At 53.7% G+C, this 22340-nt stretch overlaps 1 protein-coding gene across 1 annotated transcript in view; it reads left to right on the top strand.

The window, feature by feature from the left end:
- The window catches only part of LTBP2 (latent transforming growth factor beta binding protein 2), a 108343-nt gene that overhangs the window by 57615 nt on the left and 28388 nt on the right, over nucleotides 1-22340 (top strand). Inside the window, 7 exon segments of the mRNA XM_047794530.1 lie at nucleotides 239-341; nucleotides 11697-11771; nucleotides 15220-15342; nucleotides 18784-18948; nucleotides 19193-19408; nucleotides 20519-20538; nucleotides 21772-21811. Coding sequence (XP_047650486.1) covers nucleotides 239-341; nucleotides 11697-11771; nucleotides 15220-15342; nucleotides 18784-18948; nucleotides 19193-19408; nucleotides 20519-20538; nucleotides 21772-21811 — 742 coding nt within the window.

The raw sequence follows: 22340 nt of genomic DNA, 5'->3' as shown, positions 1-22340 counted from the left end.
TCTTGTCCTGTCTGGATGTGTCCCCTGCCACTCCCCAAGCTGAGGGTCGGGCACAGTGGACCTCAGGTTTCTCTGCTTCCTTCTGGGACAACTGCTAACTCCCTCCTCCCCTCCCTTGGGTGGGGACGTCCTCCGGCAGGATGTGGGGGTGAGCTCATGTCTCAGGCTTTCCTGGGACATCTCTGTGGACGACAGGGGAGGGAAGCAGGTGACAAGTGTCTATGGCCTTTTTTCCCAGTGTGCCAACCCCCTGCTGGAGCTGACTGCCCAAGAGGACTGCTGTGGCAGTGTGGGAGCCTTCTGGGGGGTGACCTCCTGTGCCCCCTGCCCACCCAGACCAGGTGAGTGCTGGGTGCCTGGGTTGTGAGCAAAGCCCTCCCAGGGCCTTCCCAGGGCCTGGCCTCTGCTGCAGGTACCTACCCCCTTGAATCTCCTACTAAGCTCTCAGAGGCCAGGCGGGTAGAACAGGCTGGTAAACTGGCCCGGAGTGTGTTCTGGCTGGTGGCAGAGGCTCCTGATGGCTCAGCCAGCTAGGACCCTCTGCCAGGGCAGCGTGTCCTGACCCCTCCATCTGACTGCCTGTGAGGGACTACTCCCTTTTGTCAGTTGTTCTTGCCCACATTTGAGGGATTCCCATTCCATGCAGGGCCCTCTCCTATCCCTCTTCCCCGCTTCCATGTACCCCTTCCCCCGGGGCCAGAGATCTTGATTTAGTGACTCAGTATTTCCCTCATTCTCTCCCTGTTTCCTGCCTCCCCGTCTTTGAATCAGGGTTGGGCATCTGTCCCAGAAGCTCCTTGGCCTTGGGGTATGAGAAATTCAACTCTCAGCCCTCTTTTGGAGGATGGGAAAACCCAATGTATTCATTCATTCATTCATTTCTTCAGCAAATACTAGCCAGGTGCTTCATGTATCCTGCACACAGAGAATTTAGGAGTGAGAGCAAAATGCTACTCTCACTGGAATCGACCTGCTGTTGGGAGGCAGGTGACAAGGTGCCTGTGCCTGTCTTCCTCCCGCAGGCCTCACTGCTGGGCCTGGGCCTGGGCCTGGGCTGGGCATGTATTATTTTGCCTGTCAGCAGTGGGTGAGTCAGCCCTGTGGGGGGCCTGGCCCAGCGCCTGAAGGTGGGAGGGGCAGAACTGTTGCTAACTTCAGGCTCAGCTGTGGAGCACTGGCCATATTTTCCAAACTAAAAATAAACATGGGCAGTTTCACAGCATGACAGAACTTTTGGTGAAGCGGCAAAGGGTAGTATTAAGCTTCCGAGGCTTGAGCATCCATCACATGGCGGGTACCCATCCCAGCTCTCTGCCGGGTCTACGATCTGTGCAATGGAGACTAGTAATGCCAGCCTCGCAGGGCTGCTGTGGAGAGTAGATGAGATGGTGCCTGTACTTAGCATTAGGTCACGAAACGGCAGCAGTTATATTAAGAAGTATCCCTCCAAGAAGGGAAAAGGGACTGGACCCACTGTCCCATGGGAAGGAATGTGAGGAACTGCTCAGCATCTCCCCCTACAGGCCAGAGATGTTTTCACCTCTTTTCTTCTTTCCTTGTTTTCCTTCCTCCTTCCGGTCAGACCCATCCTTGAGACGTCTGTATCCTATACCCCATTCAGCCAATGAATATTTGCATAAATGAAGTTCCCATCCAAAGTATCCATAGTGTGCAGCCCTGAACAAACAGTGGGGAGTTAGACACAGTGTCCCCCTTCTCCAAGCTTGCAGTCTGGTGGTGGAGGGAGACACAGACAGCAGAAATGGGGCCACTCTTAGCTCCTGTAGCACCTTTGCGCAAATTAGAAAAAAAGCTGCCCCTTTCATATTCTCAAAACAGTCTTTATAAACAGACAAATCCAGGACGCCAAAGATTCTGTTAGATATGGTACTTTTGTGCAGTGCACAACCTGCACATCTGTACATCCTTCCCCAGACTGGTGGATGAGGGAAAGCTTCTTGTAGGAGGTGACATCCAGGATGAGATCTGAAGAAGTAGGCCAAAGAGATAGGGAAGAGTATAACAGCCCAAGGAAATTGCAGAGGCAGATGAGATCAAGAGAGTGAGAACAATTCCTGGAGCATAGCACAGCATAGCTGAGCCCTCGCCCCCTCCCTGTCCCAGGTAGTGAGTGCCTCCGCTCACCACTCCCTCGCTGTGTTCAGCACATCTCAGCAAGCTGAGCACCAGGGTGCAGACCCTGGAATGTTCAGCATTCCAGCACACTGAGCAAGAAATTACAAAGACAGGGCAATGTAAACATTTAAAACACATTCAAGTGCAGCTGGGCATTGTACAGAGAAGGCGCGAGACGCTGGGGAACTTTGTTTGTGTTGACAGCATGCCAGCCACCTAGCTCCATGCCCGAGCCTGGGGCCAGGGTGGGGAATGCTTCTTTAGGTAGGCAAGACAGGCCAGCTACTGTGCGAGAAGCAGAGGAAGAGAAGGCGAGCTGCTGGGAATGGGTGGCAAGACAGGCATGAATCCTGAGTTCTAGAACATTCTCAGCCCCTGTGGCTTTGCCCCCTGAGCCTCTATTTCTCTTCTGATAAAATAAGGCTTGACCCGCAAGAGAAGGGCTTTGTCATTCCAACAAAGTGGTCTGGTAGAATCCGGGAGTGAGGGGAGCAAGAAAGCCAGCAGCGGGCGGTGCGGGAGCCACATGACTTTGTGGCTTCCCCTTAATAACCTTTGGCTTCTGAGGCTGTGTGGGGTACTGAAGAAGGTCTCTGCAAAATGCTGCTACTTCTGACATGGCAAAGGGCTGCCCTTGAAATCTCCGTTACACAGCATAGACAACTCCCTTTTCTTCCAGAAAAATCCTCAGTGCCTTCTTTCTCAGGGAAAGGGCTCAAGGAGTCTGTGTAGGGCAGGCTTTGGTCCCCACGCTTTCTCCCTTCACCGGGAATGACAGATGCAGCTGACCTGCCAGGATCTGGCCTGGGCCATGTCTTCCTGACCCCTGGGGAGTTATCAAAGGTCCCGGCTTGGAGCTTCTCCAGTGCCCCTGCCAGGGTCTGGAGAGCACACAGCTCTCAAAAGCCACTTTGATGGAGGCCACATTTTGGAGTTTTCATCCGAGAAAGACAGACATCTGGGTTGACTGGAAAGTTGGCCGCTGCCCCATCTGGCTTGGCACTGGCTGTGGCAACCCCAAGATCCCTTCAGGGGGGCAGGCAGGGCTGGCACACGGTGCATGGCCCACGGTGGTGAGACCCAGCTGTCTGCCATGAAACCATCGCTCCATCTGCCTGGTGTGGGATGAATTCACCTCAGAACCCAAGCCCCTCCCTTTATCTCCAGGGAAAGCTGATTCTCTTGCTCTGCCCCTTCAAGGAATTCTGCCTCTTTCCCCCTTAAAAACAATAATAGCCACCAGTCCCTGAATTTTTACACAATGCGGTACTTTTCACCTTTGCTATCTCATTTCAATATCACAACCTGCAGGCTAAGGATCTTTATTCCCATTTGTCAGATGAGGAAAATGAAGCTCAAGGTGGGCTGAGGGACGTGTTCAAGGTCACATGACGAGGAGGGGGGAGCTAGGAGTCAAATCACGGCTGACCAGGATCTCCCATATCTTTCTGGGGAGGCTGGGGGCTGCCGACAGACACACGAATCGGGATGCTGGACTAGTTCTCCGTCAGGTGGATGCATCTCAGGATGGTGTTCCGTGTGGACAGAAAGGACAACATCCCGCAAGGAGACCGGGTTGAACAGACAGGGCAGCAACCTGCAGTGCAGGCCTGAGTGACCAGTGTTGAAAGAATCACCCAGGGGTAGGCTTGTTCCCTGTGGCTAGGGGGACAGGGGGTGAAGCGGGGGTGGGGGTCGGGGAGCAAATGCCGATGTGTGGACGTTTCTAGTAGGCAGAGCTCAACTCAAAACTGAGCAAGGCGTTCTCATGATGGCTCCGTGGGTTAAGAACCCAACACAGTGTCTGTGAGTGCAGGTTCAATCCCTGGCCTTGCTCCGTGGGTTAAGGACCTGGCATTGCTGCAAGCTGCAGTGTAGGTCGCAGATTCGGCTCAGATCTGGTGTCGCCATGGCTGTGGTGTAGGCCGGCAGCTGTAGCTCCAATTCAGCCCATAGCCTAAGAACTTCCACATGCTGCAGGTGCGGCCATAAAAAAACAAAAACTGAGCACAAGGAACAGCTTATTAAAAACTGCAGCTTCCCAGCAATGTAATGGGATGTTTCCAGAAGTCCTGAGCTCCCCACCACCAGGAGTGTGTCTCCCAAGAACAGAGGCATGGAAGAAGTTGGGGAAGGAAATTGATGTTTGAGGGAATGGAGGTCTGTACATACGTCTGAACATTTATCTGAAACCCTCAATGGGAGGAAAACCTTGGTTTGGCTTGGTTTGGCCATGGCCCTTGCCCACGCGGAGTGTTCCAGGCATGGATCTGTGATGCCAGCCCCTGGGGAGGGCAGGCGTGCGGAGGTGATGTCTGAGGAGGTTGGAGCAGAGAACCCTGCAGCATTGCTCTCATCACGTCCTCGATAGCAGCTCTTTATCCAGAGGACTTTGTAATTGCCAGGCCCCATGCTGAGTTCCTTCTCACTTCCTTGCATCCTAACGCGATCTCTAGGCAGGCAGGTGTTACTGTCTTCATTTTCCAGATGAGGGAATCGGGCCTGAACCCCCAGGTCTGTTTGTCCCCAGGTCCCTGCTTCTCAGTGCTCTGCTTCTTGTGTATTTGGCTTGGATGTTTGCTAAACTAGAGGACCTCGGCTGGGGGAACAGCTGTGCCGGGGTGGGGCTCCTGTTCCCTGTGACTCTGGGTCAGACGCCCAGTCTCCTGCCCTAAAGAAATGAGATGTTCAGAATTCCAGTTGTTGGGGCTGAAAAAAACCATGACTCTTTGGCTTGGAGATGTTCTGAGAGCTTCTTCCAAGGGACTCGAAGCCTCCTGGGAATTGTGACTCGGCTCAAGTGAGCGCCCTCCTTACCCCAGCAGGGGTGTCCCTGACACGTAGCCTCTCTGACCTGGAGAGCCCCAAGGAAGGATGGGGTTGGGGTGGGTGGAGTGGCACCTGTCGAGAGCCAGGGGTCTAACCAGACCCCTTTCCACCTCATTGTTGGTGGTGACCAAGACACCCACTTTGGCTCTGGTGCCACCCCGAGGAAGCAGACAGAGCCCATCTTTGGGTGAAATTTCAGCAGTCATGGGCGGGGGGGGGGGGGGGGGGGGGGCGGTATCCATTAGGACTTCCCCAAGGAGGAAAATATGGAACAAGGGACATTATGATAATTGCCCTATATGACAAACATCATGCTCAGTGTTCCATATGCTTGTTGAGTGTTCACAATAACCCTTCGAGAAAGGAATTGTCATCCCCATTTTACTGATAAGAAAATCAAGGCTCAGAGAGGTTGGGTAGCTTGCCCAAGACTCTCCAGCTCGTAAGAGGCAACAGGCCAGCTTGCTGTCCTCAAAACTGTGTTGCTGGAAAGAAGGAAGGGAGGGAGGGACGGAGGGAGGGAGGAAAGAAGGAAGGAACGGAGGAGGGAAGGAAGGAACAGAGGAGGGAAGGAAGGAACAGAAGAGGGAAGGAAGGGAGGAAGCCTTGGGGAGCATCCACAGGGACGGTGCCAGGCATTGTGCTAGTTTAATCTGACATCGAATGTTTCAGTAAAGTTAATCCTTGCAAAAACCCACGGAGTGAGTTTCTGTCCCCACTTCTACAGATGAAGAAGTTACGACCGAAGGAGGTTAAGCAAGGGGCCCCAGGTCACACAGTCAGAGTGGAACCAGGAATTCGAGGCAAGTCTGGCTGCCTCGGTACCCACCCTCTTTCCACTGCTCCAGGGGAGATAAAGTTTCTTTCTAGCTTACCCGCCGGAGGTTGGCCACTCAGGGGTGCAGCTCCAGCCTGCTCACGTGCCTCCGTGCATCAAGCTAAGCCTCGTCTGGGGTGTGTGTGGCTATCTCTGTTCTCTGGGCAGAGGCTGGGTGGCGGGGGACCCTCCACATCTCCCTGCTGCAGCCATCTGTCATTGCAGACTGAGATCCGCATGGCTTGTAAACAGCCCCCTGGCCAGACATATGTCTCCACCATCTCCTCCCTGAGCTCTGTTGCAGAGTCAGGGCCAAAACTGTCTCCGGCAATTAGTTTGCCCTTGTTGAGGCCTCCTTGGGAATTCCAGCAGCCAAGGGTGAGAACCAGCAGGGCGGGGGCAGGCTGCAGTCAGGGGTCCCTCTGCTTCCTTCCCTGTCTGTGAGCTCCCGAGCGCAGCCGTGAGTGCACGGGGCCAGGACCAGCACCAGAGACCGGAGTTCCAGGCACACCTGACCCACGTTTCCTTACCAGGAAAGTCACGCACATCTGCCCTACATGCTTCCCAGGCATTTGGTGACATTCAGATTCCTCGGAGTTCAGGTTGAGCCCAGTTAACCCCTCAGCAGCTGCTTTGGCTTCTCAAGTCAGAGTCTCAGCTGCAAGGCCACTGGCTGCTCCCCAGAGGTCTCTTTGAAGCATCCATGGGAATTCCAGCATAGGCACTCTCTCTTTCCAGATCTTGCAGGTCCTCTGCTCTCTGCCTGTTGCTTTGTCCTTGATCTGGTCGAGGGCCCAGGAGTGGTGGTAGATTTCCCGATTCCGCATGGTGCCTTGGTCGTACATGCGGTGGAGCATTTACCCCGCATCTAACTAGCTCCTCTGACCTCCTTCTGGACATCCCTGCCCTTTTTGTCCCATGCATTCTCCCGGTCCCTTGTTCAAAAAAGGGAGAGGGGGAGTTCCCAGGAAGGGTGCTATTCTTTCTGCTGGGCAGACATCTCCCTGTGGCTTTCTGGGCCCAGGATGCTTGACTGAGATAGCTCCTAAGGCTTGTCATGAATTCATTTGTTCATTCATTTCTTTGTAGGCATTAGAGGGGAAGGGGTCAGAATTTATCCTCTGAAGGCAAATTGTCTAGGTTCATAATCCCGGCTCCATCCACCAGCTGGGTGACCGTGAGCATATTCCCTAACCTCTCTGTGCCTCAGTTTACCCATCCGTAAATTGGGGATAATATTCGTATCTCCAAGGGCTGTTATAAGGATGAAGTAAGTTTCTACCTGTAGAGTCTTTGCTTTTTGTTTTCGTTTTTCACTTTTTAGGGCTACACCTGCAGCATGTGGAAGTTCCCAGGCTAGGGGTCCAATCGGAGCTGCAGCTGCCGGCCACAGCCACAGCCACAGCCACAGCCACGGCAATGCGGGATCCAAGCCATGTCTGCGACCTATACTGCAGCTCACACCAATGACAGAGCCTTAACCCACTGAGCGAGGCCAGGGATTGAACCCAAATCCTCATGGATGCTAGTCGGGTTCTTAACCCACTGAGCCTCCACAGGAACTCCTGTAAAGCTTGTTTTAGTGCTTTAGTAAGCACTGTTTTAGTGTTTGCTATTATTATTATTCATCCCATTTTGATTGAGTGTCTCTACTGTTCCATGTGCTGTGCTTGACTCTAGAGACAGCGCAATGACAAAGAAGGCAAGGTCTCTGTCCTCACAGAGCTTACACTTCAGCAGGGGAAAGGAACACGCAAACGGGCAGCCACAGCACAACACACTAAGTGCTGTGACGAGGGAAGGCCTGTGTGTATTGGGAGCACTCGAGAGGGGGGCCTGGCGACACCTGCCCTCCCCATCCGTGCCCGAATCTCTCCCCAAGCCAAGCTTTCTCCCCTCCACACTTCCTGCACCTCGGCCTTCTTTCCCCTGAAGAGATATAAGCAGATTTTTCTGGATTGGAGGCTGCCCTTGGTCTCACAGAAGCCAGGAACCAGCGCCTTGTGAGCGGCCTCTGTGCGGTACGAGCAAGGGTGCTGAGGGCCCTGGTTCGGGGTAGGGCGGGGATTGCTGGCAGAAATGGGTGTTTCGCCTCCGGGAACACAGGCTTTGACATTCCCTTCCCTCTGGCAGCCTGCCTTCTCGAGGGGTTGTCCGGCCAACCGTTTCTCTCCAGGCCAGTGATAGGGCAGAGTCCTCTCGGGAGGAAATGACTTTATAGAAAAAGTGCACAATTCCAGCCTAACGAATGAGCCCAGCTCCTCTCAGTTTACACATTCCTTGGGTTCTCGAGGTTTCCTGCAGGTGCCACTGCGGCTTCCACCCTTACTCAGATCCCAGCTCTCTGCCGCTCCTCTCCTGCCCATTAAAGAGGCCAAGTCCTGGAGCTCCCTGGTTGCTTAGCTAGTTAAGCATCCAGCATTGTCATTGCTGTGGCGCAGTAGCTGTTGTGATAAGGGTTCGATCCCTGGCCTTGGAGCTTCCACATGACACAGGTATGGCCAATGCCCTCCTCCACCAAAAGCACCACTGAAAAAGCAAGGTCCTTCTGCCTCCTTTCCCCCTCCTGGCACCAGCTTGCTGCCCTGGCCTCCCTGCTCCTCCTCCTGGTATGGGAGGGATGTGCCCTTCCCAGCCAGAGGCTTGGCTTCAGCCCTGATGGGCCCCCATCTGAGCTTCACCTTCTAAATCTGCAAAATGGGCATAATGCCCCCTGCTCTGCAGGGTTATTGTGAGAAACAGGACAATATGCATCAAAGGCCTTGTGCCTCCAAAATGCTGTCCAGATGTCCCCCTGTCACTGTTCCTTGGCCTCCTGGCATCAGCCTTGCATTATTCTTTCCACCTTCTGCTCCTCATAATGTCCTCAAATCAATCGGCTTGCTTTCTGAGTTTCTCCAGACAACTTCCCCGCTTTCTTTCCTCCTCCCTGTCCTCCATTCATGCTACCAGGCCCTGTGCCAGGCGCTCACACTTCCCAGCCTCAGCCCCATCCCTCTTCTCCATGTCAGTGTTTTCAGAATCCTCACTTGTCCCCACACAGCAGCCTTGTAGGCTGGCGCTTAATCCCCATGTGGAACAACAGGCCAACACTGGAGAAAAGCATCCTTGGCAGAAAAAAATATCACAAATCCAACTTACAATTCTCTAATCTTAAAAAAATTAAACTTTACTAATTTATGTCCTCACTTGGTCTCCATGTCAGGCTGTCACATGTCCGTCCTACTTGGCGCACAAGCGTCCTCAGGGAAGAGCGGGGCTTCCAGGGGACCATGGCGCCTCCTCACGTTTGTCTTTGGAATCACGACATGTAAAAAAATAAATAACAAAAACCAAGAAACCAAAAAACCAGCATGTAACGTGTGACGATGCTCCGTGTGTGTAGGTTTTCAGTCAGGTGGTCTAGTTTAACTAAAGCAACTCTCACCAAGTGGAGAAATGACTCTAAAAAATTACTGCAAAGAAATGGGATTTAAAATAATACAAATAATCATTTAAAAATGCCATGCTGACACTTCTCCTCTGCCAGGTAATCAGCCCTATTCCAAGGTAAAAATAATAAGGTCCTCTCAGATGTGACCCAAAAGGGACCCCAGGAGCCAAGTGATCAAGAACACTCTCTGAGGAGTTCCCATCGTGGCTCAGTGGTTAATGAAGCCAACCAGTAACCATGACGTTGCGGGTTCAATCCCTGGCCTCGCTCAGTGGGTTAAAGGATCTGGCGTTGCTGTGAGGTGCAGTGTAGGTGGAAGACGCAGCTTGGATCTGGCGTTGGTGTGGCTGTGGTGTAGGCTGGCAACTGCAGATTCGATTTGACCCCTGACCTGGGAACCTGCCACTGGTGTGGGACTAAAAAGCAAAAAAAAAAAAAAAAAAAAAAAAATATATATATATATATATATATATATATATATATAGAGAGAGAGAGAGAGAGAGAGAGAGAGAGAGAGAGAGGAAACTCAATATTGTGTAAGCCACTAAAGGCTCAAGACATATTCTCATTAGTAATTGACTTCTTAAATAAAAATAAGGCTTACCTGGAGTTCCCTGGTAGCTTAGTGGGTTAAGGATCTGGCATTGTCACTGCTGTGGTGCAGGCTCAATTCCTGGCCTGGGAACTTCAGCATGCCACAGGCACAGCCAAGAAATAAAAAATATACATGTATATTTATCTGATTTACCCAAAAAACTCTGTCCGTGCAGCCCCTGATGTGAGGGCCGGCAAGGTGATGGAGCTGGAAAATGCTTATGCCAAGTCCCCTCACCACAGCGTTCACAGGCAAACTACGGCCACAAACAGGTCAAAGCCAGGAGAAGACAAACTGCCACAGGAAGTTCTCATGCAGTTAAATTTATAAAACAAGACCTCTCAAGTGTAATGGTGTCCTTATGGGACTTTGTATCTGAAGAGTGTCTGTGGAAATCCCTGCAGCCCTTGAGAATGGCTGGCTCCGAACTGAAAGATGAGGTCTTTATTTTTCTAAACAAAAAGATGGGTGTTCCACATTTGCCGGCTTTTTCTGTGATGACAGGTGGCTGTCAGGAGTATGCCACCTGCTAGGGCTTTTCAAGAAAAAAAATTTAAAAACCCACCTTCAAAGCACCTCTTTGGAGGCTGACATACGAGTCTGTCCCTCTAAGGTAATGATGGTTTTTCTTTCCCCTGTTTTTACTGAATGTCAATTTTTTAAGTACACATTTTTCTCTCCCTCTCTAAAGTAAAATGGAATGTTACGAAATCAAGATAGGACCTGTATCCAGCACCAAAATACTGAGAATTATTGCCTTGTTGGCCTATCTGGACTCAGACTTCTGCCCAGTTATGTTCGCTATAAACTTCAAGCAGGGCTGCTTTTCAAGAAAGTTGTGGTGGAGAGAGCCTTTTGAAAATGGATGTTTGGAAACAATTCCATCATGGTGTGATTTGTTGCTATAATTCCTCTCTATTTGCATACTTGAAAACTGAGATTTTCTAACTTTTTTCTTGAATTTGTAAAAACAACTTACTGACCTCAGGGAGCATGGAAATCTACTAAGTAGATTTCAACAACGGCATCAGACGGTTGGTGAGTGCGAGTGCATGAATGTCATGGTTTTATAAGAACAGCCAACAGCCAGTTTCTTCCATCTCCATCTGGGCTTCTTTGCCAGCTATGGCAGCATTGAAACCACCGATCAAAATAAACTGAACCAGACTGTGAATCGTCATATCCAGACATTTAAAAACTAATAAAATCACAGAGTTCTCATTGTGGTGCAGAGGAAACGAATCCGACTAGTAGCCAAGGATGCCGAGTTCGATCCCTGGCCTCACTCAGTGGGTCAGGGATCTGGCATTGCTGTGGCTGTGGTGCAGGCTGACAGCTGTAGCTCTGATTCGACCCCCAGCCTGGGACCCTCCATATGCTGCAGGTGTGGCCCTAAAAAGCAGAGACAAACAAACAAACAAAAACCTAATAAAAATCAGTAAGACCACTGTAGTTGTGCAAGGTATAACCAGTAGGAGAAAGTGGGTGATGGAGGCCCAGAACCTCTCTGTTCTATTTTTTTGCAACTTCCTGCAAATCTATAATCATTTCAAAAACCAAAAGTAAAAATACATACCTAAATAAAATGTGTTCAATCACCTTACATTGTGACATTGCTATCACATAATATATAATGCATCTAATGTTATCAAGATGTATACTCAGTATCATTTTTAGCAATAACAAGGTGGGAATAGCTTGATAAGAGCCAGGGGAGGGATTTCAGCCAAAGAGGCACTGCCACTCAAGGCAATGGTTTAGGGGAAGGGGGGCCTCAGAGCTGCAGACCAGGCTGGACATCCAGACTGCACCCCACTTCCCAGCCTGGGTGACAGAGGAACCCCAAGGGGCCTCTAGTGAGACCAGTCTGTATCTTCACTCCTTAGCCTCCCCAATGATTGAAAATGGCCAGCTGGAGTGTCCGCAGGGGTACAAGAGACTGAACCTCACTCACTGCCAAGGTAAGGATGACCAGGGCCCGGGCTGGGCTTGGGGAGGAGAGGACACCCCCACCCCAGATAGATGGAGCGGCTGTCACTGTCTGAGTCTCCACGGGGCACCTGGAAACCCCAGCGTGGGGGAACTGCGGGGGCTGCGGTTTCCAGGGTCCAAGTGAGTCAGAGGTTAGTGAGAGTGCAAAACTGAGACAGGCTCTGGGAGCCAGCCCCGGCCCCCATCTCCACTCACCCGCACCCAGACTGTACCCTCTCTAGGGCTATGTGTTGCTGTGTCTAAAAGTGCCACGCCAGTCGCCACACATCCACTCACCTCCTGGGCTGCTCTTCCTGGAATGGGAGCCTTTTGATGCCTGGGCGGGAAATCAAGTTGACCTAAGTTGGAGACCTCTGTGGACTTCCCCCCAGCAAAGCATCTTCAGCTGCTTAGGCCTCCTTCCCACAGCGGGAGGAGGCGAGGGAGGGCACAGTTGGAGGAGACAGAGGTGGAGTGGGGGTCGGGGGAGACCATTAAGCCCAGTCCCTGGCCTTGCTTCCTGGCTGGGGCCTGGGTGCTTGGCATTAGAGAACACCCAGAGGGGCAAGGCCCAGGAACACCTTTGGACAGGGAAGTGGGAAGGGGGCTTGGCTCTGAGCAGGGAGCCCTTGTTGGCAATAGGTGTGCTATAAACTGGGCCTTCCAGCCGGCGGGAGGCTCCTGGGGCAGAGGCAGCTTCCTGCGTGGAGAGCTTGGAAACCTGGGCAAATCACTGTCTATATGGCTTGCTTTGGGTAAAGCCAGGTCAGAGACAGGGGATTGACTCAGATGGCCTCCCAGTCCCCTCCCCCAGGGGCTTCTTCAGGAGAGAGGATTTTGAGGAAGGCCCGGGAGGGACGGGGGCAGGGGTGGTGGTGAGGGGGCGGGCTCTCTGCCTGTGGGGTGCCAGGACCTAGAAGGCATTTGGGAGCCACAGATAATAACGGTGTTTGGATGGGGCAAAAGGTCAGGCCTCTGTGCCAGCCCAATCTGGGGTCAGCCTCCCTTGGGGGCCATAAACCAAGGACCTAGTGGACAGGGGGTGTGGAGAGAAGTCTGTATTTCTGCCCTTAGGGAGCATAGTAGCTGTTCATAACCAAACCATCCCCGGGGCCTCTCCGCCAGGCAGGGTTCCCAGTCTGCAGTGTGAAAGCTATTCCCAGGATCTCAAATGAGTTCTCCATCCCCCCTCCACTGGGTTCCCAGGATACAGGATGCCAAGGGCCCCTCCCCAGGAGGCCTGCCCTGAAACCTCCCCCTTCCCTGTGGCTATGACTGTGTCTGGGATGGGCCCCTCGCACCCCCACACCACGTGCACCATCCCTCCTCTCTCTCCTTCTCTCTTGCTTCCACGGGGTACTTTTAGGGTGTGGCTCTGAGCTGCATACATTGTGCTAAGTGTGATGGATAAGACACAGCCTCTGCCCTAGGCGAGGAACGATGCCTAAACTATTCACACAGTGAGAGAAGGTGTCTCAATGGAAAGAGGCACTGGGTGCCGTGAGGATCCCGTGATCCTCCACATGCCGCAGGTGTGGCCCTAAAAAGACAACAGACAGGAAAAAAAAATGAGTAGAGTTAGAGCTCCCTTGTGGCTTAGCAGGTTAAGGATCCAGTGCTGTCACTGCTCTGATTACTGCTGTGTTGCAGGTTCAATCCCTGGCCTGGGAACTTCTTTATGCCTCTGGAGCAGCCAAAAAAATGTTTAATTAAATTAAATTAATTAATGTATTTAGTCCTTTCAGGGCTGCACCTATGGCACATGGAAATTCCCAGGCTAGGGGTTGAAATGGAGCTGTAGCCACCGGCCTATACCACGGCCGCAGCAATGTGGGATCCAAGCTGCATCTGAGACCTACACCACAGCTCATGGCAACGCTGGATCCCTGACCCACTGAGCAAGGCCAGGGATCGAACCCACATCCTCATGGATACTAGTCAGGTTTATTACCATGAGCCACAACAGAAACTCCAAAAAATGTTTTTAATGAGTAAAGTCCGTCGGCTGAAGGGGCTGGGGGATGCCAGGCTGAGGGAACAGCACAAGCGAAGGAGCGGTTTGCACTGGCCGAGGTATGGCCAGTGCACCCACAGGAGATAACCTGGGCATCTCAGGATCTCCTCGGAGCCACCAGCCCACCCACAGGCTTTTGGAAAATGGTGAAAGGCCTTGGTTACCAGGTGAGGGTTTAGAGGCTCCCTTTAGAAGGCGATGGGGAGCCTAGAGGCTTCTCAAACAGACGGGGGCAAGTCAGGTTTGTGTTTAGACATCACTCTGGCCACAGTCTGGAGGCAAATGGATTAGTTCCCCTTCCCAGCTCTCCCGCCCCATCGAACATCCAGTCAAGGAGCAGTTCCCCTTGGTGCCCAAGCTGGGTCATCTTTCAGCCCTTTTATTCCTGTGCTCAGGGCCAACTTCCCCAAAGCCTGCAGGTGAGCAGGTGGTTCTGAGGACACCTGGCTGCCATGTGTTACCTCCCAGCCCTGGAGGTGGGTGCCCCTCATGCATCTTTCTTGCTCACCATCCTTGCTGCCATCACCATCAGCAGCAAAGTCTCTGACTTCCTAGAGCTTAGAGTGTGAGGGTTGGGATTTCCTCTGCCCTCTTAAGCCTCCTCCCCCGCCTCCCAGTGCCTGCCCCCAACATCCCACCACCTCTTTCTTGCCAGGTCCCCTCCATCCTACAGCCTCTTACTGCAGACGTGGTCCCTGCATCTTGGGTCTGGCAGAGATGCTCCAGCATCTCTCAAGGAAGACTGAATAGGAGGGACTGGGCAGCCCATTCTCCACCCTCCAACTCAAACTCTCCCCTCATATGCTCCCCCTGTTCCTTCCCAGGATGTCACTTACTAGCTGAGTGACTTTGGGCAAGTTACTCCTAGAGCCTCAGTTTCCTTACCTATAAAATGGGACCCTGTGGACCTACTTGATAAAATTGTGAGACATAGGAGTTCCCCCTGGTGGTCTAGTGGTTAAGGTCTCAGCATTGTCACGGCTGTGGCCTGGATTCGATCCCTGGCCTGGGAACTCCCACCATAGGCATGGCCAAAAAAAGTAAGAATTAAATAAGGTATCATATGTGAACCACCTGGCACATACCAGGCACTCAATAAACATTAGTTCTTAATGTTATGATCATTATTATCATACTAGATAATATGAGGCAACAGATGGGGCAGCAGTGATTTACTAGATCGAGTGATTTGCAATTTTTATCTCATTCTATCCCTCTGATAGGACTACATGGCAGTTACTGTTATTATCCGCACTTTAAAAATGAGAAACTGAAGCCCAGAGAGAGGGACCGCCCTTAGTAAACAGCAGCTCTCTTGTTGTTGGCCTTCTACTTGGAGAAGCATCCACGGGCTCTGGCCCTGCCCCTCCCCTCCGTCAGGCCTCAGTGGGGAGGGTGCTTGGTCATCTCCCCCAACCTTGCAGATGTCAACGAGTGCTTGACCTTGGGCCTGTGCGAGGACTCAGAGTGCGTGAACACCAGGGGCAGCTACCTGTGCACCTGCCGACCTGGCCTCCTGCTGGACCCGTCCAGGAGCCGCTGCGTGTGTGAGTGCCGGCGGGACCAGGGTGGGGACACTGGGAGGCGAGAGGGGACCCTCGGGGTCTATGGGCCAGGCTGAGAGCAGAAATGCCCCCAGGCCCCATCACAGGGCCCAGGGGCTGATACTCCCCTGGGAATTGGGCCCAAAGTACCAAACCTGATCTGCCCCCTCCTTGCAGGGCTGGAGCCAGTCCCTGCTTCTCTTTTGGCTTCAGGTTGTTTCTCTGGGGCTGTTGCAGTTGAGGATTTTCTCCTTCCTCTGTTTTTTTTTTGAAATCACTGCTGCCCCATCTGTTGCCTCACTCACTTTGGTGGGGGTGGGGGTCGGGGTACGTTGCCTCTGCTGGAACATCTGGCTGAGCGATGGTTGCCTCGTCCAGCGCCTGAGCTTAGCTGCCTGGTCCCTTAGCTTCAGACCTTTCTTAAGAAGCCTGCCCACAGTAGGAGCAGCCCTGCTGTCGGCGCCAGGCTTCTCACAATCCTGCAGTCCCTGTGCTTCTGAACGTGCTCCGTGTCCTTGTCGCTAGTCACGTCAGCACTGTGTCTGCATGTGTACATGTGCGTACATCCAGGCCATGGTTTCCAGTGACTTCTGTGGCTTCCAACTGGGACAGGCCCAGGCTGGCAGCCGCCCCCACCCCCGCCCGTCCCTCCCCATGGCAGAGCTGACACCACAGCCCAGACCAGGGAGGCCTGACCAGAACTGAATAGAACCAGAACCAGAACCAGAACAAGCTGGCCTCTGCAAAGTTGCAGCCCAGGTCAGGTGGGCCCCCCAAGGCCCAGCAGAGCTGCCTGTGGCCAGCCCAGCCCTCTGTCTGTAAACCGCCAGGTACTGGGTCTGGGAGGCCACGGGGTGAACAGACTCCAGCCAGCACCACCCAGAGGAAGCACCCGAGAACGAGGGAGACGGGGCCCAGTGTTGCCAGGGCAAGGAGAGAGTAAGGGCCTTAAGAGGGGACAGCAGAGAATGAGGGGACACAGGCCACTCTCAGGAAGACGTCGTGCCGACAGAGCCTTGTCATCAAGGCCTTGACAGGTGTACAGCTCTTCCTTCTCCCCTCCCCGCCCCCAGCCCTATCGCACAGGTGTCCAGCGTCTCGGGTGACTTTCATTTATCAGTTGCTGGAAAGAGAGCAGCAGGCAGAGGTGGCCCTTGGGGGCTTGGATGTTCTTTAATTTTTCTCCCTCCCTAGTGTGACCCCCTCCAGCCGCTTCTAATGTGTCACCTCCCTGAAGGTGGGAGGGGACAGACATGAAATTTCTATTCCCTTCCTTTTGGAGCTTTGCCCCCTCCCTGCCCCGACACAGGCCAGGAGAGCAGTGTCTCTGCAGGATCCTCTGTGCCATTGCGGCCTTCTGATAGTCCCAGCTGGGTCTCTTCCACCCTGGGGCTCGACGGGACCAAGCTTCTCCCTACAGTATTCCAGGGGAAGCAGCTGCTGGAGGTGGAAAGGGCACTTAGAGACCCAGGCGCATGGACAGGCTGATGATTGCTCGGGGCAGAACATGGGACCTCTGACAAGGCATTTGCACATACCTCACTGTGAAGAAATTTTCTTCGTCAGGAGTCTTTGGGTGGCAAGTGACAGAAACCCAACTCAGACCACCTGAGCAAAAATAATTAATTGGCCCACACGACTAGGAAGTCCAGGGTAGGTCAGCCTCAGGCTGGGTTGGATCCAGGCACCCACAGTGTCTTTACCATGTGTCTTGCTCTGTTTCCTCTGTGTTGACTTCAAAACCCTTCAGAAGTGGCCACCTTGGAGTTCCTGTTGTAGCTCAGCAGGTTAAGGATTCTATGAAGATGTGGGTTCGATCCCTGACCTCTCTCAAAGGGTCAAGGATCTGTTGTTGCCACAAGCTGCAGTGCAGGTCACAGATGCACTTTGGATCTGGCATGGTTCTGGGTGTGGTGTGTAGGCCGGCAGCTATAGCTCCGATTGAACCCTTGGCTCGGGAGCTTCCATATGCCATAGGTGGGACCATAAAAAGACCAAAAAAAAGTGGCCACCAGATACTCCAGGCCTATATCCTCCTAGCCTTGCAAACTCAACCAGAAAATAGAAAAATAAAAACCACCTCCTTTCTGATAACCCAGGAAAAGTCTTAAAGTTGACTATTATCATTAGGTCAACTAGGTCAAGTGCCCGTCCCTGACCCAATCCCTGTGACCAGGGGTATAGACTACACGCCTTCAGCCAGGCAGTGGGGTCCGCCTCCACTCCACATGGACCAAAAGTAGAGGAATGGGTGGATCCCATAGGAAAACCATGATGCTGTTACCAGAATAGGGAGCCTAGAAGCCAAACAGGTGGAAATACAGGTGTCCACTGCCTATGCCATTGTCATCATAACTCTTATTTCACCCATGAAGAAGGTGAAGCCCAGGGAGGTGATGCGGCTCATGGTAGACCAGGGATTTGAACTTAGTCTGCTGAGTCCTGGGTCCTGACTAGGACCTCCCCAGGGTCATCCATTCTTCAGCTTTGAGTGTCACCTTCTTCACCCCACCCACCCCATCGCTTTGTTCAGCCCTCTAAAGACTTCAGTCTCTCTCTGTCTTTTTTTTTTTTTTTTTTTTAATGGCTGCACTCATGGAATATGGAAGTTCCTGGGCCAGAGATTGAAGTCAAGCTTCAGCTGCTGCAGCGCGGGATCCTTTAACCCTCTGTGCCAGGCAGGGATTGAACCTGCACCTCTGCAGCAACCTGAGACGCTGCAGTCGGATTCTTAACTCATTGTGCCAGAGCGGGAACTCCTCAGTCTCTTTCAATATGGCGTGGCCTCCTCATTTTCCATTGAGATGACTTCTAAGATTATGGTTTTGAATATTTTCTATCTAAGCACAAGCAGGGGGCTATGGGGATGGGATGGTTACTATCTAAACCCAACGTGGCTCACCCTACAGTCCACAGGATTTTGATTCATGCATCCAGCCAGGCAGCCACCAGTCCAACGAGCATTTATTGAGTATCCACATGCACCAGACACTGCCTGGGGTGCCTGGCTGCCAAGATGACTGAGGCAGGGCCCCTGTCCTAAAGCTCCCCATCAGGCCCCTGGTTCTCCCCTCCTCTCATCTCCCCAGGGCTGTGGCCCTCAGAGCACGCTCCTCCCCACTCGTGCTCCCCATGCTGGGCTTTTGTCAACTCTTGTGGACTCAGCACCTGGAGACAAGCAGAGCACCCCCATCCCTGCCTTCAGCTGCCCCACATGAGGGTGAGCGGCAAGGGTCCCCTCAAACAGGTGACATGAGGAGGTGCTAAAGCGCTCCTGCAGCTGCTCTTCCTAATGTGCTCTGAGCATTTTCAGAGCCCCAGCTGAGCACAGGCCAGGCCAGTCTGAGTGCACACTGATGGCCACTCCTCTATCCACTGGCCCGGGCCTGCCCTCTCCCCTCCCGCTGGCCACCTGCCCATCCCCTCCCGCCGTGTGTGTTGCAGCGGACAAGGCCGTCTCCATGCAGCAGGGGCTGTGCTACCGGTTGCTGGGGCCCGGCACCTGCGCCCTGCCTCTGGCCCAGCGGATCACCAAGCAGATATGCTGCTGCAGCCGAGTGGGCAAAGCCTGGGGCAGCAAGTGTGAGACGTGCCCCTTGCCTGGCACAGGTAACCCTCTGTCCCCGTCCCAGCCCCGGCCAGCAAGGGGCTTCCCTTCAAGCCAGTGGCCCTTTTCCCCCACCCGGACCTAACCTCAGGCCAGAAGATGCTTAGTTTTCGTATTCAACTCCTTCACCCAACCCGGGTTAACCCTAACCCTCCCTCCTTGCTGCCACAATTGCCCTGTCCGCCAAAGGGAGGGAAGGGGGGGGGCCTGGGTTCTTGCATTGTGCCCTGACTGTTGATCGTGCAGAGGCCTTCCGGGAGATCTGCCCTGCTGGCCACGGCTACACCTACTCAAGCTCAGACATCCGCCTGTCCATGAGGAAAGCCGAGGAGGAGGAACTGGCCCGGCCTTCATGGGAGCATGTGCAGAAGAGCCATGGGACCCCGCCTGGGCCAGCAGACAGGCAGCCACTCCGGGCAGCTACCGGCACCTGGTTGGAGGCGGGGACCATCACTGACAAGGGTATCTGGGCTGGGGAAGATGCCTGGGAGAGTCCCCCCCTGGGTGGGGGGGGTGGTTACAGCACCTCAAAGATCCCCTGGGTGGCATCCATCTCGGGGGGCACTGGGGAAGGGAGATTGGAGCAACTCAGCCCCAGGAACCTGCTCTCATGGGCTGGCTGGCAGGAGCAGCCTCACCTCCTCCTTCTCCTGTATGGGGTCAAGAGGTACCCATATCCCAGGGGGTTGCTGGTGGAGGTGGGAGGCATCAGCAGCATCCACCCGCCTCAGCTGATCAGGCCTTTCCATCCGCTGTCCCCAGCCATGCAGCCTCTGGGTCTGGTGCTTGCTGCAAAGCCTGAAGAGCTGGCAGGTGGATCTTGGGGAATCTGGGGGCTTTAGAGCCCCTCCCCTGGCCTTAGAATGAGAGCACTGGCACCACCCCAACTGCCTTGGGCCCAGGAGGGGTGGAACTGGAAAGAGATGGGGATGGGCACCCCTGGCAGGTGCCCTAGGGGACCATGCAGAAGGCACATCCCAGTTGCTGGTGGCACGGAGCACAGGAGGCCACGGACACATTAGGACAGGGAGAACTGTGGTGGCCAGGGCGTCTCCAGGAATCTGGAAGAGACGGACAGGGCAGTTAGGCAGAGCCCCGGTCATTGTGGTAACTGGACACTGGTCAGGCCAGGGGCAACTCCTCCCCTTCTTAGAACCGTTCCCCTGGCCCATAGCCTGGGGTGGGGGAAGAGTGACCCTGTGTGGCGGGGGCACTGGGGAGGGAGGAGGGGGCATGCAAGGAGTGGGGTTACAGCCAGGACCGGTGCAGCAGACCGGCCTGGAACGGGTGGGACTCCTGCCACCAGAGGTGTTAAAGGAAAGCCTGAGGTCTCCTCTCACCAAGCGAGTCACCTTGTGGGCCTTCTAGACCTGGATTCTGGGATCTGTGCCCGCCAGAAGGGTGGGAGGGGCAGGGGCAGGTAAGCAGAGACTCAGCTCGCTCTGCTGCGCCGACCCTGCTGGGGACAAGATCAGGAGGTCACCAGCCTGAACCAGCCTGGCCGTGGGTGGAGGGGAGGAGGCAGCCAGACTGCCGCTTCCGCCAGCTCATGCTCTCACCTTCCCTTCCCAGGTGACGCTCAGGCTGGCCAGGTAAGTGCATCCTCCCCCCAGGAGCCGGGCCAGGGTGGCAGAGAACAGGACTCGGTAGCACTGAGGCTGCAGGGCGGTGACCTGTGAGGAAGGACAGGGGGAAAGATGGACTGGGGGGGTGGGGGGCTTTGGCTTGCAGAGAAGCTGATGTGCGAGTCGATCCAAAGACCCAATTTTTCTCTCAAGAAAGTAATAACAACAGCTCCTGTTTTTGGAGCAGCTGCCACGCAAGGCCTCTCATTCAGGATGGCCTGGGGCCCCTGCAGAAAGGAAGTAGGAACGTGGTCTGTTAGTCCTGGCTGTCACTCAAACTTGAAACACAGCCGATGGAGTCTAGAACTGAGTCCAGATTAATCCCAGATTCGGCACTCTCTGAGCCCGCCTTGCCAAAGCCTCAAGGTCTCCTCTCTGAGTGGCTCCCGGGGAACTAGAGGCAGAACTGTGAATGGCCTCAAACCACTGCACCGAGACAGGGGGATCCCGCCCCCTGTCCCGAGCCTGGGATTTCCCTGCAAAGAACTGAGTGTCCACCAAGGAAAATCTTCCAGAGGAGTGAAGCTGCTTCTTCCCTCATCAGTCTGCCAGTCCCGACCTTGTCCCCTGTCCCTCCAACCTACCTCCCTGACTGTCCCCATGTATCGTTTCTCCAGGCAGCTTTTTCTCTTCCTGGAGAAGCCCCCATTGTCCTCGCAGACCAAAACCCTAATTCTGTGTCCTCACAACCCCCAGCCAGTCTCCTTGCCCTCTCATTCCCTGGCAATTCTTCTCCCCCTTGCTCCCCACAGCCCACCTGCCTCTGTCTGTGGGCTGTGGTGAGGGACCCCAGGCCACACCACACAGGGGTCAGTGTCATTACCCTGGCCCTGTGATCCTAGGTAGACCCGTTGACCTCTCGAGCCTCCATTGCTCTAGTTGAGACGTGGAGCTCACTGCGCGGACACAATGTGTGGAGGTATAAGGTTGAGATGGCACATGACATACATCGGCTCATTTAATCCTTACAGCCCCTTATCATAAAATAATTGAGAAGATTAATTAAGACGGTGGACCCAAAGTGCTTAGCAGAAAGCTGGGCATGTTAGTAAGAACTCACCCATGCCTGGAAGGGATGAGAAAATGAAGCAGGGAGTTAGTTGGACAGCAAGGCTGCAGGCAGGGGTGAGTGTGGCGGAGGGAAGCACAGCATGGGGATGACAGAGAAGCCAAGAGTGACTTTCTCCCATTTCTGCACAGGTCACAACCAGTGTTACCCAGCTCCCTACCTGGGTCCCAGGTGAGTCCCTCCTCCTAGTGTCTCCCAGGACACAGAGAAGGGAGGGAAGGAGAGACCTCAATCTAGGAGCGAAGACAGAGCACATGAGTTGATACATGAGGCTCAAATTAGATGAGGCTGTGGATGATGTGACGTGTGAACGCTTTTTCTGGGGGCTCTGGATACCTAAGGTGTTGTCAGTTCAGTGAAAGACACCACGATGCCTTTCTGCACTCGGCGGTGCTGCTCAGCATATAAAGGAGACCAAAGAGTCTCCAGAGGAGACAGTTTGGGAGTTGGGGGGATGTGCTTGGGTTGCAGGATGGCAATCCTGTGAAATTGGATTGTGATGATCATTATACAACTACAGATGTGATAAATTCATTGAATAATAAAAAAAAAAGGAAAAAAAAAATAAAGAGACCAAAGAGGAAGGGGCTGGCTGCAGCGGGGGTGGGTCGGGTCCTAGAGCCTTGCTTCCTGGGGCTGGGGACAAGACAAGGTCAGAAGTCAGGTCTGGCTTCCTCTGCTATGATGTGGACGCTAGTGC

This window comes from Phacochoerus africanus, chromosome 9 (genome assembly GCF_016906955.1).
Source record: "Phacochoerus africanus isolate WHEZ1 chromosome 9, ROS_Pafr_v1, whole genome shotgun sequence".
NCBI classification, from domain to species: Eukaryota; Metazoa; Chordata; class Mammalia; order Artiodactyla; family Suidae; genus Phacochoerus; species Phacochoerus africanus.
This window is presented reverse-complemented; position numbering and strand designations above follow the sequence as displayed.